At 34.7% G+C, this 19,295-nt stretch overlaps 1 protein-coding gene across 1 annotated transcript; it reads right to left on the reverse strand.

Annotated features, from left to right (window-relative positions):
• Window positions 1-64: 64 nt before the first annotated feature.
• LOC136802709 (uncharacterized) lies at window positions 65-17,776 on the reverse strand. The gene is made up of 4 exons (XM_067059464.1): window positions 17,097-17,776; window positions 16,494-16,530; window positions 965-1,212; window positions 65-783 (listed from the first exon to the last, which is right to left on the reverse strand). The coding sequence occupies exons 1-4, from the start codon at window positions 17,740-17,742 to the stop codon at window positions 65-67; spliced, it is 1,650 nt and encodes a 549-aa protein (XP_066915565.1). The 5' UTR covers window positions 17,743-17,776.
• Window positions 17,777-19,295: the final 1,519 nt, after the last annotated feature.

The raw sequence follows: 19,295 nt of genomic DNA on the forward strand, positions 1-19,295 counted from the left end.
TTCCCTGCAATGATTTCCATTATTCCTGGCGTTGAAGGTGATGAAAGCTTTCGATTATCTCGGATTAATTTAAGAAGTTGGTCAACCATTGTCCAAAGTTTTCATCGAAAGAAATGACAAAGTCCTGACTCTTTGTGTTTAGATTTAAGCAAGGATGTTGCTTCATTTTGTTCAAGTTGCTTGAAGCCGGTAAGACGAGAACTCCAACAATAGTAAACTGTTCATTTTCGAGAATCTGCCTGTGAACATAACACCATGTTTTCAAGACTGCATTAACTTTTGCCAAATCCTTGTCAATATGTTTTTCGTTTTCACTGACCACGAAAACAAACAGCAAGCCATGATTGGGATAAATACAAACAATTGTGTTGTCATAGTAATCAGGGCACTCAGAAAAATGCAGAACACTCTCGATCTTTTCATCATTGAGTCCAAGTATTCTGAGATGGCTTATGGGATTATATCCGACGAGAATTTTTCCTCCAAGAAGCGATGAATGTTCTTCAAGACTGGCGATAACTTCTTTCATGTTTACATTTCGTACGTAATACGAGGGTGGGAAGGTTTTGACGCCGATATGGTCTTTGTAATACTGCATTGCTCTTTGATTGAATTCTTTGACAGTGTTGGCAACTGAAGGACCGGTGCTGATTGGGATACATGTATCGTCATCTGTGATTCCATTCTCGTCCGAAACTTCGAATGCGTGTATATTGGAAGGCCTTCCACAATTATGAGCGTAGACTAATGTTTCTCCTTTCCTACTTGTATGATGATGATTGCCTGGAAAGAAATGAGAGTTTCCTAAAGTCACAATAAAATCAGATCCCATAAATAATTAAAGTCCGATCAATATTTCCTTTAAATTTTTTTCAATTGATAGTATTACGAGAATATCAAAAAGTATCTAGCCCCTAATCTTCAAAATGATTTTTCCTAGATAAATTTTCCAGACAAGTCTTACGCGGAAGTTGAACAATGATTTTGGAGTCATCAGCTCTGTCAGTATTGAAAACGAATTCATATGTATATCCACTTTTGATATCCACTTCACACTGTATCCAAGCTTTTTGGTTTATGTTTGTTGATGTTACATTTTTGACAGGTTCAATCATTTTCGTTTCATTTTTAATCTTCCAACATTGAACAGTGTAGATAATGGAAGTTTCTTCAGCTGTGAATGCAACCTCTTTTGGTGTAATCTTCTCGACCCTTAAAAAGATGAAAATGAATTTATTAAATATTTCCTATCTATATAGGAAATATTTGTTAAAACGGTAATTTTTCTTCTCCTTCTTCAAGTCTAACGCTCGGTTTTGGTCAATTTCGTGAGTTTGTACATGAGTCTCTTTTTAAATCAAGCTCCGGCGGTGAAAACAGTAGGATGTTCTTTTTTCGAGGCGGAAGACGTCATATCTTCGAGAAACGTCTGTGGTAAATATCCGTACGGCGCTCTATTCTCCTTGTCGAGCGGGCAACGTCGGCCGTTTCAGAAGCGTATTGTTGACCATACCTACTGCTTTGTTTCTAACTGTCAAAACAAAGATGGCAGAAAATAGACAACAACTTTTGCTCTTTCGATACTTTTCTTTGCTTTGGTTTATATGCTTTGATGAGTTGAATTGGATCATGATTTTTGTACAATTGTCACAAGGAATGGTCGATAGTGAACTTTTCTTAATGTTACGTTTACATTCTGTTGGTTTGGCTGGAATGAGCTGGAATGAGAGATGATACAACAATCTCTTGGTCTTGGAAAAACAGGACATTTTATCAACTTTCACAACAAACTAACTTCAATTTTGTTTGTATATTTACATAAATCGTACGAAGGCAAGTGACTGTGAATAAATCTGACCATGTTATACCTGAAAAAATACATACTTGCAATCAATATGAAAAATGTTTGCACCCAACGAATGCAATGCCGCCAATGTAACAATGGGAATGGTGGATGAACTGATTTTAGCTAAAGATTTAAACATGGAGCAAAATTGACTGGTTGATGATTGAATTTCCTTGGTTTTTTTATCTACAACAATGAATTAACTGCTGGGGTTAGTGACAGTTAGTGAAAACTCGTTGCGGTTATAAATTTCAAATTTTAAAGCTGATAACCGGATCCGGAACACCACGGCCCCAATATGAAGAATGTTATGTTATACTTGTTAAAAGGTTTATTGCATTGAATATGGATGTAAATAATTTGAAATCACCTCACATGTACCATTAAATTTTTTTTTGAACCTGGAGATTTTCTTCCCTGCGTGCATTTTAAAACGTGGAAATCTTTAGTCGTAAATTTAGAGATCTTTTGCAACTTGTGTTTTAAACGTGGAAACTTTTGTCGTGAATTTGGAGATTTTTTTACCGTCAACTGCTCCAACTTGGGACTATCTGAAAAAACATGGGACAGCAATTTGGCCACCATTTCACCGAACCTCCAAAGTCATTTGATTTGATTTAATGAACGGCGTATTAAAAAATGGCAAAACGATGGTGGGTTTGACTAGCCAGTACCTTCCCACAAACCAAATTTTTTCTTTGTTTTATGGTCAGTTACACTTTGAAGCGCTTTTCGAAAGTTATCGCACTGTGGTGGAGGGTGACGTCGATTCCGTGCGGAGTGCATAAAGGCGGGAAAACACGGAACTCGAAAACAAAGACTGGAATGGACGACCGAATATAATTTCTTGGTGGAGAGGTTGTGCGTCGATGTCAAATCTAGTCTTAATTTTAGAGTTCAGTGCATAAAATCAAAACAAAAGAATCTCGGGATCGGGATAAAGTTTCGGTGAGCTAAAAATACTTGTTTTTCAAAACGAGAATATTTTGATACACCCCTTTATAACGAAAGAACTGTAGAAGCAAAAAAGTCTCCAAGCAGCTCCAATTAATGGTATTGTCAACAGGCTCTTAATTTAATAAAGGGAACCCCCTTTCTTCAAAAGGTTTTCTTCAAAAGGTTTTCTTCCTTGCAGAGAAACAACCAAAATCAAAGAAAACTCTCAACACTAGCCATAGCCAGTCTTTGAAACAGGGATGTAAAATAATGAAGATTCCAAGACTAGTATTTGATGGAACAAGTTGATCTCGTGCAATTTCAAGATACAAGAGGTACAAAACAAAAATAAATATTTGCTACATTATTTACTTAGAGAAATATCAAAGTTTTTATAAAAGTTGTAATAAAACTATGACCATGACTGTAAAATCTTAAAAGGAAAGTCAGATAAAAATAATAAAATTTAGGTAGATTCTTTCCACAATTCGAAGCAAAACCTCCAAATTTTACTGGCTATCTAGTTTCCAAAGTTGAGAAATTTAAAAGTTTTTAATCTTCACTCAAAATTAATTGGTAGTAAACCTCTAATTATACAGGACAAAACTTTTCACATAAAAATATAAAAATTTGTCATTGAATTAACTTCACAGCGCATAAGTTTAAATCAAAATAAAAAAAATAGTGTCAAGTTTTGATATGTCAAGATTTGTCAATGACAATGGCCACTGGTGCTGAGAGCTGAAGAAAATCATTTCCATACCCAGTAGCATTCATTAAATTCTTTCGAATCGAATACAATCAAATTTCAGTTTACTTTCAATCATATGTCAATTTACATTCTACAAATTGTACAATTCAATTTCAATTTATGTCACATTTTCAAACAAGCGATCACAAACCACGTCAAACAGCCAATAAAAACAATAACAAACAAACAGTTCTTCTTTCCACTGGAATAAGCGAGGGATAAATTCTTTTAGGTTTCAAGTCATATCCAAAAGATGTTCGCTGCCATCCCAAAGCATACTAAAAGTCCAAACCAAGTTCGTATATCATCATCAGCACTGTTATGGCTAGGATCCAACCCAAAGCAAAAGAAATGGTTTGATAGTTTTCATTCACCATGTTAACAGTTTAATCTCTCGGCTTCTACAATCCTGTTATGGAAATAACCCAACAACTCTGTCTGCTGCTGTTGATGCAATAATATAATTTCCATCTTCTTTCTCTTCCTTCCACATATTCTTTTAAGAAAGAGCCATTCACTTTTCAAAACAAAAAAAAATCGCTCAATAACAATTTTCAACATTCGAATCACAAAATTCGAAAGTTCGAAAATCTATTTGAACTTTACCGCTCGAAGCAATGCAATGACTTCTTAAAAATTAAAAAAAGGCACATGCGATGGTGTGCAACCTGTCCAAAGTCACGGCAAAATACGCCGCGCCGAAGAGAACATCTTGGACGGACTTTCCCGTCCAAAAACATTCGATTCCGCGGCAAAAAGTAACAGACGTTAAATCGCGATAAAAAAGCGGTTTTCGTCTAACAGGCTAGGGTTTGACGTCACTCGCGCGGCAAGTTACACACGCGTTTTTTGTTAATCCCATCGGGCGATAGGCGGTTAGGCAGCGGGTGTTCTCCAATCGGCGCTATCAGTGAAAGTTATCGTGACATGTTATGAAAGGAAGTATGATTGATAAACTTGGTGGAGTTATCAAAACAAATTTGCTGTCAAAGAGATTTAACAAGTTAGTGAAAATAAAGACCAGATATCAACCAGTCCCATGTTTCGACCAATCGTCCCAAGTTAAAGCAGTTGGCGGTATGTACATTTAAAACGTGGAAACTTTTGTGATAAATTTGGAGATTTTCTTACACGTGCATTCAAAACGTGGAAAACTTTTGTCGTGAACTTGACATTTTCTTCCACATGCATTTAAAAAATGAAGAAAACCCGAAAGTGATTTCCTGGCATGACAATTTATTTTATTTTCTGCGATTTTTTTGGAAATTTTGATTGTTTCCAAGTATGTGACATTTTTTGCTCTTGCAGCATGCTCTTTGAAATCATAAAATGGCTTCTGTTAGGGGAATTTTTTCCTATCGACATTCTTTCAGATTTAGTCTGGAGATCCATACACTCTATTCAAACTTACTACACACAAGCAAAAATCCAGTTTGAATTTGTTTACATTTGGTTTGAATTTCGTGCCAAAAAAGCCGTTGATAAGGTTAGCCAATCAGATTCGTGCACTTCCAATCAAAACAATAATATCACGTGGTTTCAACAATTGTTTAACAGCCAATAGAATTCTGCGGACAGAGATTTGGCATCTACAAAAATACCCGGCCACTCTGTTATTTCTATCAAGATTTCTACATTATTATTCGTTTTAACTAAATGCTATACTTCGAAACCACACGAACAGAGTAGACAGATGTTTCCCGGTACATATATAAAAATGAGATTTTTTTTTTTTGCATTCTGTCGGAAAATAATCCTTTTTGTCTATCTTTTATTTTAAATATTTGCCCTTTTTGGCTATATAATATTTCTGGAAATCAGCGCTTAAAATAATGATTATATAATCAGGTCTTTTGATGTGTTCAACAACACTCTACTTGGCGGTGCGACGCCGGGTGACCACTAGTATAATACTAAAATCCATTTAAAGTCCACCTAACGAAAATTAAAGTTCCAGCCAATTTGATTACTGCATTGTTGTTCTCAGTCGGGTTCAGCTTGGATATATTCCGTTATCCCTAGCTTTGAACCTACAGTCATCTTATGCATAATCCTGTAAATACTTGCAATAACATAAATGGAATTTTGAAATTCTTAGGGACTTGTGTTGCTTGATGTTATCTGAGATTTAAAGCACTTTGAAATCTTTTGAGGACATCAATTATTATTTTAACATTTGTAAAGGAAATATTTATCCGCATCTTTGCGGCTCTTGTTATTGTTTTCATCGGCTCTTCATAGTCACGTGATATCAAGCTTAAAAAGGGTGGCTGTGTGAAACCATTCACAGGTGAACCATTTCAGGAATTCAGGAGCTATTAACTTATTACAGTCTATCTATTTACAAGAATATTTTCTTATATCTGCGTAAGCGCGGTACTATACTTTACTTACGTGTAGAGGATTAAAATATGATACGATTTTTAAAGTGTTACATTGGGCGAAATCATAGATTTCCCAAATTGTAAATATAGTGTAAATATGAGCGTTTCATTACATTTCAAAGAGAGTTGGAAAAAACACATCTCTTATCAGTAAATTTGTCCTACATTCAATATTTTATCATTCTTTTAAAAAACCTGAAATATTATATTTACTATATTTTCAAACGAACTTTACATTTAATGAAAATGTCTTGAATTCTGATATTTCGAGAGCTTTTCAGGAAACGGACATTTGAAAATTAATAGATTTACAAAATCTCCAAGAGTCGACTTTACATTGAATACCAGTGGATACCCCTGAATACCTACAACAAAAGGTACCCCCTATATTCTGATAGAGAAAACAGTAAGGGTGGAAACTTTTTATTGGTGAGTCTAGGCTACCTTTGAATTTCCTTCCTGGGTGTGGTTTTTGTAAAAGCTGCTAAGAAAAAATTTATTGCTTTGTGAAAAAAAGCAATTTTAGCTATTTACTCAAACAATTTACATATTTACAATTTACATATTTACAAATAAAAAATAGTCCTTTTGGCCTCAAATTTTGAACAGTGATTCACTGCAAAGTTACTAATGTTACAATTAAATCATTTGTACCTAAATATTTTCCAAACTGTAGGTTATAATCAAATTACCCGCAAATTACACCTTAAAACCTACACTATTACACCTTAAAACCTACAAACATGAAACACTTGCTCACCACTTACTGAAACTTTGAAATTGCAATTTAGATGCTGAACCGTGATTCAATTGATCAAATACTTGCTAAAAATCCATTCCCAAAACAATATTTGTAATTTTCAGGATTTCATGCCCATAATGCAATGGCGCATGTTTTTTTAGTCAAAAGACAAAAAACTTTTATTTATCTCTCATCATTTTTGACGTATATTTCTAATGTTTTTCTAAATCTCCATCATATTTGTGACATTTTGGTATGCAATATGACCATGCTTTAAGAAAGTCGATTTTCAGATTTTATTGGTCACTACTATAAATGAGCTTTAGAATAGAACTTTGAGGGCTTTACAATTTCTTTGGGGTTGCGTTAACTGGGTCCGAGGAATTGTAGTTGATTACTACAATCATCCACACCGCCTATCGCTCATGATATCGTACAATTGACAATAGACATTGATGCTCAGTCACCCAACCCCTGGCTGGATGCCAAGGGTTACCAAAACGTATTTCGTTCGAGACAACTGTCAACAGATTCGAATTTGTGAGCGAAAAAGTACTATTAAATCCTTCTTACTCTTTACCTTCAATGCCTCTGAAAACGAACAAAAAAACTAAAAAATCCAAAGAAAATTTCCGGACGAACAATTTTAAAACCTGGAACTTTGCAACCCTTAACACACGAAGTGGAACCGAGAAAGATGATGGGGCAAAGATATATTCCATCGCAAAGGCAGTTGCCAAATCTCAACTCACATTCTGTTGCCTCCAAGAAGTACGGTGGAGAGACGTTGGTGCGAAAATAATTCGTTAAGACTCCGGTGAAGAATTCGAATTTCACTGGTCAGGATACAAGAAGAAACGTCAAGCAGGTGTCGGTATACTTGTCTGGATACACAAAGATATTAACATTTCTACTCCCGACTTCTCAGACCTCCGCGTAATGGCAATCTATCTAAAGGTTAACGGGTTCAATATACGACTTGTAAACGGCTACGCACCAACAGAAGCAGACGAAACCCATCAACAAATACTCGTGTTATACTCAAATCTAAACAAAGCAATCGTAAAAACCCAAATGAAACATAAGCTTATTGTCGTCGGAAACTTCAACGCTACAACTACCATTTCGAACAAAAGATGCTTCTTCGACGGAAAGAAAATTATCACTGTTCCACTTTGTAATGACAATGGAAACCGATTAAAAGCATTTTGTCGTATTCATGTACTCTGTATTTCGATCACTTTCTTCAAGCACCGTATGATACATCGTTATACATGGTACAGCAATTACAGAAAAACCCGCAAGGTCCTTGATTACATTCTTACTGAAACTTACGTCCAAAATTATATGACAAACTGTATAGTTTACCGAGGTATTGATATTGACGCAGACCACCGACTTCCCAAAGCAACCATGTGTACTCCCACGACCAGAATTGCTCGAAGAAGATACAACAAAACCCCAAACGAACCGAAACGCGATGTCAAGTCTCTACTAATACGTACAGTTCGAAGAACATTTGTTGAAAATCTGAATCGAAAGCTTGAAACGAATCGTCCGTTCGATGAAGACGTAAATGTGTTTTCACAGAATCTTTTAAAAACTATCGAGAAAGCTACAAACGAGGAACTTCCTCCAAAATTAAAAATTAACAAGCGAAAAAAAACTCTGGAAAAACAATGATGAAGAACTGATTTCTTTGCTCTGTAACCGATCCGATACGACACGAAATGGAGAGACATACAAAAAGCTCTAAAAGAGAATTAAAAAACGTGTACGGCAATTGAGAAATCTCACGATGCAAGAAGAAGCTGACGAAATAAACGAGTTTGCAACAAAACGACAAGTTGAAGAGCTCTTCAAAACCATTAAGTCCGACGGTTCAACATTCAAATCTATGGGACAAAAATTTGCGTGTGACCCAGAGACATTGAAAACATATTTTGAAAAACATTTCACTGGCAACGTAAATAATAAAATGAAACCCATTGAACTTATTAACATACCAAATTATATTGCTCTATTGCAACAAATTACCCGCGAGTTCATCAATTTTGACACTCCAAAAAAGAACGAAATTGTATCTACCCTCAAATCTTTAAACAATGGTAAATCCTCAAAACGATCTTCCTGCAAAATTCTTCAAGTATGCATTCGCATCAAACGCGCTACTATCAGAGCTTGAATCGCTACTGTTTCAAATATGGACGACGAAATCTATACCATCATCACGGGGTCATTCAAAGCTTATTGCCTTATGGAAAGGAGCAGCTAAAGGAATTGCAAAAGACCCGACATCGTACAGAGGTTTAAAAGTAGGATCAAGTCTTTGTAAGATAATGGTGATAATAATCTTGACTAGACTTAAAGACTGTTATGACGAACAACTGTTCGACCAACAGCAAGGATTTAGACGAAATAGAGGAACAGCAGACGGCATATATATGACAAAATAACTTCAAAAAATCTCGGACAAAACACAAAAGCGATTCGATTTTCTATTCCTCGATTTCAGCTCCACGTTGGAACACGTTTTGCGAAATTAGCCTCTTTGAATCTATCTACCAGAGATTTCCCGAGCAAGTCGCGCCTTCCCTAATAAAATTACTAGAATTATTGTATCATAAAAAAAAACAACAGTATTGGCACAAACTCCAGATGATGTTTTCGAGCTTCTACTTGGCGTTCGACAAGGGGGACCAGAATCCCCATCACTATACAACTGGATTATGTCATACGTGTGTTTATGCAAATCTGTGAAGAGAAAAATGTTAAATTTCTTAAACTGAAGTACATAATTCGTGCCACTGCTACAACCAGAGATGAAAGAGCCAAAAGCTATTACGGTGAACACACTGTTGACTGGGCTGGTTACGCTGACGACTTAGAACTTGCATTCGAAAGAATTTCAAACTTAGAAAAAATACTGAAAATCCTCAATGAAAAATCTGTTCGTTTTCACCTCCAAATAAACGCCAAGAAAACCAAAACGATGATAATAAATTTCAAGTCTCAAAACCAAGATGAGTATCCTCAATCTATCGTCACGCTTAAAAATGATCAAGTCATCGAAAATGGTGAAGTGTTCAGATATCTTGGAGACGATATACACTTCAATCAACCTTCAACAGGAGATGCAGAAATTGACTTAAGAATAGCTGTTGCTCAAAACAAGTATAACCAAATGAGTAAAAAACTGCACAATCGAAAGATATAGGGTATATCTCCTAAATACAAAGGTGCACAGTCGGTTGACATATTCCTGTCAAACGTGGAATATCACTCAACAACAACAACAACAGCGAATCCGATCCACCAACATTAATATGCTTCGTAGGATGGTGAGAGACGGTTTTGAAAGAAGAATCGATGAAAAAAATTTACAAACTTTCCACTTCGTCATGTCAGCAAGTGAAGATGTTTTACGCATCTGTAAGACTGAAGACATCCTTCAATACGTCAAACGACAGCAACAAAACTATCTTGGCCATATTGTAAGACAATAGAACACCAGCATCGTCAAAAGACTGCTTTTCAGCAACGACAACGCTAACAAGAAGAGAGGCCGACCAATCAAAACATTCAAAGATCACGTGCCTGACGTGTTCTACAATATTGGCACCTGCGAAAACGAGCTAAAGAAGAAGTAAGAAGTAAGTTTTTAGGCAGTAAAATAAGAAATCTTTCACAAAAAATCACTCCCTCATGAATGAGAATTTAATTTAATCTCTTAGGAATTCCTCGAGAGAATTCTATTGTAATACTCCCGAAACAATCCCACAATGCATCGCTTTTTTAGAAAAATCAAAAACTCCGATAAGATCTATTTCAAAAACTGAAATCACTGATCACAGTGAAAAATCAATTTCAGAATTTAAAGATAAAACCTTTTTCGCTTCTTTGACATGTTTAAGAGCAAACTGCTTTTGAAAAAATGAATTTAAGTAATTACATCATGAGTAATTAAGGAATAAGTGTGGAATGGACCTTGATAAAACGTCATAACGACGCTATTCAAATACTTTTCACAAAAAAAGCCTAATCTCCTTAGGGAAATCACTTTATTGTTTCAAACTTTTTTTAAGTTATTGACAAATAATTTCTTTATTTAGATTTTTTCGGAAAAATTTTCTATTTAGCTACATCCCAAGTTATAGATGGTTTTGTATGGAAATTTAGTGGAGAAAATTGCCAAAAATAAGGTTTTTTGGAGATTTTAAAGGAAAGATACTTCCAAAAAAATTTTCCGAAATTGTATTTTTAGATACTAAATAGATACATCACCTGAGCCAAAAAAAATTCCAGAATGTTTGATATTTACCGAGATTAAGGCTTTGAAAGGCGTAGGCGTAGGCGTAGTGCGTAGGCGTAGGCGTAGTGGTATAGTGGTTATCGAGCTTGAATTCTGTCCGGGAGTCTCGAGTTCGATACCCACCGTGGCACTACGATTCACTTGGCAAGTGAATGCTCCTTCGCCCGGGTCAACCCATGCCATGTGAGGGGAATTGGGTACCATAACTCTGATACAAGAGTATGGGTAGATATTCCAGACATTGTGGTGTGCTGAGACACTTAGGAGGTTCTACACCTGCGGGTACATCCGTACTCCCGTGTAGTTCGAGTGTCGTGGTATACACCATGGCTCGGCAGCTCGCATCTGCAGGGTTGCTTGCATCTGCAGGCTACTCCATCGTGGGTAGGACCCATTCCGATGCATCGGAGGGGCATATCTATATCTATCTAAGGCTTTGAAAGGTGAAATACTCTTCTTCGAAAAACTCTTCGTTTTCTTCTTCATTTAATTTTTTCATTTCAATCTTTCGATTTTAAAATTCAGAAAAGGTAGGTTTAACAGGACATATAAAAAAAGTTATACATTAATCTTTTTAAAATGCAGAAATTGCCATTTAAGTTGGTGTAAAATCGAAAAATTGGGTATGTCCAGAGCCCTTAAATGACCTAACGCGCGCTTTTTGTTGTTTTGATGATTGGTTGAACAACTTCTTTGTTTTTTTTTCAAGCTCAGCATTTTTTGAAGCAGTGATTGAGACCTCGATGAAAGTATTGTTATTCTGGCTTTAACAAGGCTCGGAAATCCCGAGTTATTTTTCTCGAGTTAAAAAACTGACTTACGAGAAAACCGAGTTATGACGTCATTTTTCGGAAATTTTGACGTCATTTTGTGCCTTCTATGAAATCATTCTAAATCTCGTAACTCAGTTTTTTTCCTTCCTTTAAATTTTCGAGTTATTTCTTAATTTTAACTCATTTTTTTTTCCTTCCTTTAAATTTTCGAGTTATTTACGTTTCTGTAGTTTCCCGAGTTTTTTTTTCGTTCCTTTAAAGTTTCGAGTTATTTCGTGTTTTAACTCGATTGTTTTTTCTTCTTTTACGTTCTCGAGTTATTTTTCCTTCCTTTACATTTTCGAGTTACTTTTGCAGCTTGGAATCAGTTGAGCAATCTGAATATTGCTTCATGATTTCACTAAGCATACACCATACAGCACCTGACCCCGAGAATGTAGGTGAAATTTAAATCAGACCTGAGAGATGTAGATTTGCATTTAAAAAAATATTGAATAGTTTAAACGAAATTTTGAACTCCCAAAATCCTTTTTCAGGGGTTAGTTTCATTACTTTTGATAGATTTTTTTGGTCCTTGAAGTTGACTCTCATTTTCGTTATAACCCCCGGAATGTAGGTTTGGTTTTATGGCTTTAAATCTAGTAATAGTAAAATGTTGATATTTTTTCGATTGAATTAATTATAACAGAAAATTTTAGAAATATTTTACGCCAAAAAAATATTCTAAAGAGCTTTGGTTATTCTGAAAATTGGATTTTTTCGCTTTCTAACCCCCAGAATGTAGGTGAAAAGATTCGGTTGTTGAGAGCGGAATTTCAGTATTCATCGGAAATTATTATTCTCTAATTGAAATTTATACTTTAGCAAAAAAACTAACTTACAAAAAAATTAACAAAGATATTAATTTTATCGTGCTACAAATGAGGAAAGTAAAAGAAAGGACGAAAATAAGAGACAAGAAAGTTGTTTTTATTTTGTAGGTTGAAGATTCTGTGTTAAAATATGTGAATAATGTAACAACACCCCTGCCTCACAGCCCCGGTGGAACTTTTCCCACATCGGGTCGAAAATTTCTACTAAATTCCCAATGGGGATAGAAATTCTATTGTTCCAAACTTAGGCAAATTTTCTGATTGGGCTGGGTTCCCAGCGGGTCTGGGACACGTCATAAAAGCTTAAAATGCCAACATTAATCATCTCTCAGGTAATACTTTCATGTTATAAAAGTACAACAAAAAAGTTTTATATAATTTGACAGACTTTTTATATCGGGTTATGAAGGCTCCCAAATTGTAGGTCAACTAACCCCAAAAGGTAGGTCAAACATTTTTGTTAAAATATCTAGCCTAGAACAATAAATATTGAAATGGACTATTTTCCACATCTCCTTAGTTCATTAGGAATAAGAAATTACCGTATCATCATAACTTAATTCCAATAGAATTCGATTTAGAGAGGATTTATTTTAAAAATGTCTCAATTCGAGTAGTATCCAAACAACTTCGATTCAGATTTTCGCCTGAAAAAAAATCAATTCAAGTTAAAACTTTATGTCTAGAAATGATAAGTAATATGTAACAGTATGCTCTGAAACAACTTTTTATGAAGTTGAACTATCGTTAGGGTTACAATGCTAAAAAATGAGAAACCTACATTCTCGGGGTCAGGTGCTGTACACCTAAGCTGAAATGCTAAATATTTAGTGTAATTTGTAATTTTAAATGATTTTTCTTTTTTAAACTTTTGGTTTAACATTCATATGATATCAGGACATATTAATTCGCGAGTTTCCACAAAAAAAGTTAGTTCTAAGAGATGTGTCACGAAATGAAGCGATTTTCGACCTAAGCAGCGGGACTATATGACGAAAAATGCTCTAATTCTAATGCAGAGGAGGGTGAAAACGCTAAGAATGTTTTTTACATTGGCCGGATTATTCTTCTAAAATAGCATTTTTTTTTCGGGTGTTCGATTCTCAGACTTTGTTTTCAGCTTTTGACGTCCGATGATACAAATATTCATTTTCATCGGGACCGGTCGGACATAACTCACTAACATAACGAAAAAATAACTTGAAAATGTAAAGGGAGGAAAAATAACTCAATAATGTAAAAGAAGAAAAAAAGGTGATTTCAGTACCTAGCTCGAGATATTGAGCTTCAAAAAGCACAAAAACTGGACAAACACTGTTTTCAAGGGTTAGTATCTCGAGTTTGGTACAGAAATCACATATACTTACAATATATCTCTAATCTTAATTTTGATTCCCCTACCTCTTAGCATTCCAAAAATGTATAACAAGTGCTTTGACCAAAACAATAGAGCGATTTTACAAAATGCCATCTACTACCTTATCGGGGAAAACTTCGTCGGGGAAAATTTTCGTCGGTGAAAATTTTCGTCGGGGAAAAATTCGTCACTTGCTGGTAGTTGGTAAACGCATTAAGGCCGGGGAAAAATTTCGTCGGGGAAAATATTCGTCACTTGTCCAAAATTTCGTCACTTTTCCCCGACGAAGTTTTCCCCGATAAGGTTTTGCAAACCAGTTTGCAAACATTTCGACTTTCTGACGAAAAAATTTAACAGCATATGCTATGTCTTTAAGAGCAAATTTCTAAAAGGCTTATTTTTTTGTAAATATTTCTTTTGAATTAAGAAACTCCATCATCTTTTTCGTTCCTGTATTTTTACATATAATTCAATATACATGGCTGATGGAAAAGTGAAAAGGTCTATTTGTTACACTTTCAAAGCTCATTTAAAGTCAAAATTTTGTAACATTTTTCCCAAGCATTGGCCATTCAAAACCTGACTTGGGCATGAGTCCCCCCTCTAGTTGAACCTGGTTGGTATATTCTTCTATAAATAATAAACCCTGCAGTTATTATGAAATATTTCTCATGTTTTTGCTGGTTTCGAGAACTTTGGAGAGATTAAGTTTTTGTTTTGGCTTTTTGCAGACTATAGGCTAGGCTAAAATATTAGACGGGTACAGTAATGTCAGTTGATAATCTTTTTCTTTAATGTCTTGGTGATACATCTTTAAATTGGAAGGACACCTGGTACATTTTTTTGCTGTATCTTTTTTATTTTTTTATGGTTTCAAGGCTAATAATTCTCACATCTATTCAATTCAATTCTATTCCCTTTTTACAATATACTTTTCTTACAATTTTTGATAGCTTCTTTTCCATAAAAGTTTTCCTTCACCCGGTTGTGGCTTCTTCTTACGAGTAAGAGTAGATCTTGCTTTTTTCTGTCTTTGATCTGAAACTTTAAGATGTTTTTAAGTTGGACTCTTTTCATTTTCATAATTCAGTTTTGATATTCTGTAATTTGCCATAGTTAAGTTGCGGGTGGGCTTCTAACATACTCGTGAAACGTACTCTTGGTTTAGAAGCTCCGTACGCCTACACCAAACCACGATGCCACGGCAGAAATTCGAATTCGCAAATTTACTTACAATGTTTATTTTACAGACCTATGAGTATTAACATAACAAGGTTGGTCCAACCCTAAGGATGCCCTTATTAGGGCCTTGAGCCTTGGGCCTTACATTTTTCTACCAATGCTACTCGCAACCCTATTTTGAATCTTGAGCGTCAACTCTTACCCTAACTGATACTGACCCTAACCAATATAAGCGATTTTCACCCTTACACATGGAATAACAAAAATTCTACTTTCACCCATACGAAAAGGCCAGCCACCTTTTCATCCCCATTAATCCCAGGTAGGGTCGCAAAAACACCAAAATATAAAAATCGATCCCCCATAGGGTACCTTTTTGGGAGGTTATGAAAATTTTAAGTTGGACTCTTTTCATTTTCATAATTCAATTTTGATATTCTGTAATTTGCCATAGTTTGAAAACTTTTTTTCAAAAAACGAGTCCCACGTAGTGTCCATTTTTCAATTTTGAGCGGCACATCTCCGTCGCTATGCAAGGGTAGTACCCCCAGAATTTAATAATTTTATAAGGAAGTAAAGAGTTTATTTTTCTTTCAACTTTCTTTTCAAAAGGATTCTTTGTTTTAATAATTTTCTGACTTCCTATAATGTGAATTTGAAATAAGATAGCTGATATTTATAGTACTCAAAGAACCAGAAAGAACTAAGCTTTATCCTAGTTATCGCGACATGTGCCGCAGTTGAGGGTAGGTTTTTCGACACCCTCAAAATGCACTGTAAGAGAATACTTTTGATAGAATTCACTACAAGGGTTTTCTTTTATCAGAATGTACTGTAAAGGTGTGTTTAGGGACCGGCGAATTGCAGATCTGACTGTAAAAATCTGTTGTATCTTTATAGTTTTGACTCGCAACCATTTAGATTTTTTTTAACATTGTGTTAACATCTCATGCTCATTTTTAGGTGACTGCAGCACAACAAGGTATGAAATAAAAATACACTGTATGGGTCAGAAACGTTCGGTAAAATACACTTTAATACCTTTGCACTTCTCAAGGGCTGCACTTTTAGTGTTCGATTTTTAAAGCCATTTTTTTGGCGACACATGTCGTCGTTTAGTAATGGAGTGCCCCCCGGGCTTTATCATAAAATGTATTCTATATTTTTTCTTCAGATTTTCTTACTGTTACTAACAAGTCAAAGTATGAACAGAACACAGTGGCTTGAAAAACTCTAGCTTTGAAAAATGTTAGATAATCTTAGTTGAAAAGAATCCTTTTCATTTTCAGGCGAAAATTTACCAATTTGAGTTTTTAAACAACATAAGGTTAAACCTACCTGAGAATCTTGCTTGGGTGGACGGTTTGGCTGGGTTCTAAATTAAGAAAGTAAAGGGCGGTCTTTACTAATTTGTAATATCTTTCCATATGAAATGTTATTGACATTCAGATCTTCTAGGAAACAAAATTCAAGAAATTTTGATATAAGTCCCGATGATAGTAGGGATGTCTTCTAAGAACATGGTAGAGCTTAAAATCTGAAATAAAGAAACAGCGATATACCTTAAAAGAGAACTAATTTTCGCAGAAACTAATGTTCCCTTTTAAACTCGCGAAAACGTTTTCGAGCTCAAAACTGAAAAATTAATTCCCGCGAAGAATTTAAAAAAATGCTTTCAAAATTGAAAAATTGAAAAAAAATGCTTTTGATCTATCTAAGTAGATGTTTATTTTACTTTCCCTTATTAACAATTTTACGGTTTCAAAAGATCATCGAATGGAAATTCAACAAAAACTTTTCTGATATCACTTTCAAAATATTACAAAATTTGACCAACCGTGAAAAATTCAAACAAAATAGTGAAATCTGCGAAAACTGCGTAAGTTTCACTGTATAATCAAGAGAAAAGTAGAGATATAGAAGAAAATAGAATATATTCACCTCTTTTGACGTTATAATAATCGATAACTTGTTTCAAAATGTCTTTACTTGCTTTAGTTTGTTCATTAATGAGGTGATTTTGCATGTTTGTCATCAGCGTCTTGTGGTAGTTCATCAAAGTTTTCAGATCAATCTGCACAGTCTTGTTTCTTAAGTTATGAAAATCATTCATTTTAGCATAGTTTAGTTTGATCAGCAGGTTTTCAACATCGTCCATCGTGTCATCAAATTTATGTTGCTGTTTAAACTCTTCCGGGTTGCCGTGTTTAATACCGTTTCTAGACTTCTGAGCATCCTTGATAATTGCTTTGGAAGAATTTGGTAGAAAAAGAAATTCCCCAGCAACACGAGTTATGATAGTCACGTCCCAATTTTTAGAGTCCGTTAAACAATTTTGTGGTAAGAGTAAATCGTATTGATCTTGATAAATAGACTTTTGTTTCAACAAAGAGTCTAGCTTCTTTTTCCTCTGAGGATCTTTGAAAAAATTGAACAGGTCGACACCATCAGCAGGCAAAGGAACTTTAACAAACGTTGTATCACGGCAACTTTCCAGTAATGCTTCTTTTACATGAATGTCGATACTTAGAGTGGCAATCAAATAATTGCAATTGTCAACAACAACTTTTGAGGTTGAATTACCCATTTTGATTTTTAACTTTAAATATTTCGTTTATACTAAATTAGATATAAGAAATATTATTAGCCTATTTCATAGGATTTGTGTTTTTGGTACATGAAAACTTTCTACGCTATTACATTAGCCACCGTCTCGGAAGAGGACTGGGCCAGAATTTGCGGACGTTTTCACAGTTTCACTTTCGTTTTCGGCTATACGGCAGCGTTTTCAGGCAGAAAGCAGAGGAAATCTGTGAAAGTAAGGCAGGGAATGCTATCCTATTTTTCCAGTGTTTCTCAAGATTGGAGCAAGATTATTGTTTTAGAAAGTTCATAAAGGCCTAATAGTTCCAGATTAGTATAATTTCATCAGAAAAAACATTCACTACAAAGCTTATTATTGATATATGAAGGCTACTAAAAATGGCAATGTCCTCCATTAGAACAACTTTAACATAAGGACAGTCAAGAAGTCTACTTTGTTGAAAATTTGCACAAAATACTTAGAGAAAATGGTACTATGGAAGCCCATTCTATACTCCTAAATGATAGTTGAAAGATCAGCAGATGATATGGTTGATTAAAATAGAAATCAAAGCACACAATAAAGTATATATATATACACGTTTTTTTTTATAAGAACGTCAAAAATTTTTGAAGCCTTCGGATGTTCTTAGTTTTTTGGATTTGAAGCCTAAAAATGTTCTTAAAATGTTCTTATTTTCAGCATTTTTTGAGCATTTTTATGTAATTTCTTAAGAAATTGCATGTTTTTAAGTCTCCAAAGCCTTAGTATGTTCTTAGAATGTTCTTAAATTTTTGGGCTCGAAGCCTTATGTTCTTATATAGTTTGTTCTTATAAAAAAAAAACGTGTATTTGTCCAGAATAAACTGGCATGTTGTTTGCTTTGTTTTGGTGTTTTTTTCTGATATTTCATTAAAAACTTGGCTCGGGGTGAATTATAAGCCAAATTCTTAACCATATAATAAGCATAAGCTATGCCTGGATGCTTTGAGAGCTTAAGCATACACGAGCATGACCAAGGGGCATACACTTGCTTATAAAAAAAAACATGTATCACTTTTGGAAAGGGGAATGCTAACTTAAATTTTAAGCTATCATAGTTTAAATCTGTTTCACGAGTTCAAGAGTCATGAAGAAATTTCTAAAAATTCTCTTTCGAAAAAGCGTGATTTTTGAGAAAAAGGAGGGGATTAAATTTTTTTCTCTTTTTTTTTTTATGCGATTCAATTACAGTCACTTTAAAGTTTTAATTACTGTAATTAAAATATTTCGATTTTAACGGTTCTTTTAGCATTCCCTTGATAATCAAAACATTCGAAATGCTGGATTTTTTAAAGCTTGGAACGATAGAATTTCTATCCCCTTGGGATTTTGAAAGAAACATCCCAGAAACATTTTACCCCGAAGTTATCCTTTTATAAAAAAATCAAGAAAGAAACAAGATGTTATCACACCCCTGCCTCACAGCCCCGGTGAAAATTTTCCCCACTTATATTCGTACTTTGTTGGTTATTAACCGACCTTAACCAACCCTTAGAGAAACCAAATTTTTAGTG

The sequence above is a fragment of the Clytia hemisphaerica genome, unplaced genomic scaffold (assembly GCF_902728285.1).
Source record: "Clytia hemisphaerica strain Z4C2 unplaced genomic scaffold, Clytia hemisphaerica genome assembly, whole genome shotgun sequence".
Taxonomy (NCBI): domain Eukaryota; kingdom Metazoa; phylum Cnidaria; class Hydrozoa; order Leptothecata; family Clytiidae; genus Clytia; species Clytia hemisphaerica.

What these genes read in the sequence shown, in the direction of transcription:
- LOC136802709 (XM_067059464.1), bottom strand. Translation starts at nt 17,742, where the DNA reads ATGGGTAATTCAACCTCAAAAGTTGTTGTTGACAATTGCAATTATTTG. An exon ending in TTATTATAACGTCAAAAGAG is followed by an intron (nt 16,531 to 17,096) that starts GTGAATATATTC and finishes TTCTTAATTTAG; the next exon opens with AACCCAGCCAAACCGTCCAC. An exon ending in CACCCAAGCAAGATTCTCAG is followed by an intron (nt 1,213 to 16,493) that starts GTAGGTTTAACC and finishes CATCTTTTTAAG; the next exon opens with GGTCGAGAAGATTACACCAA.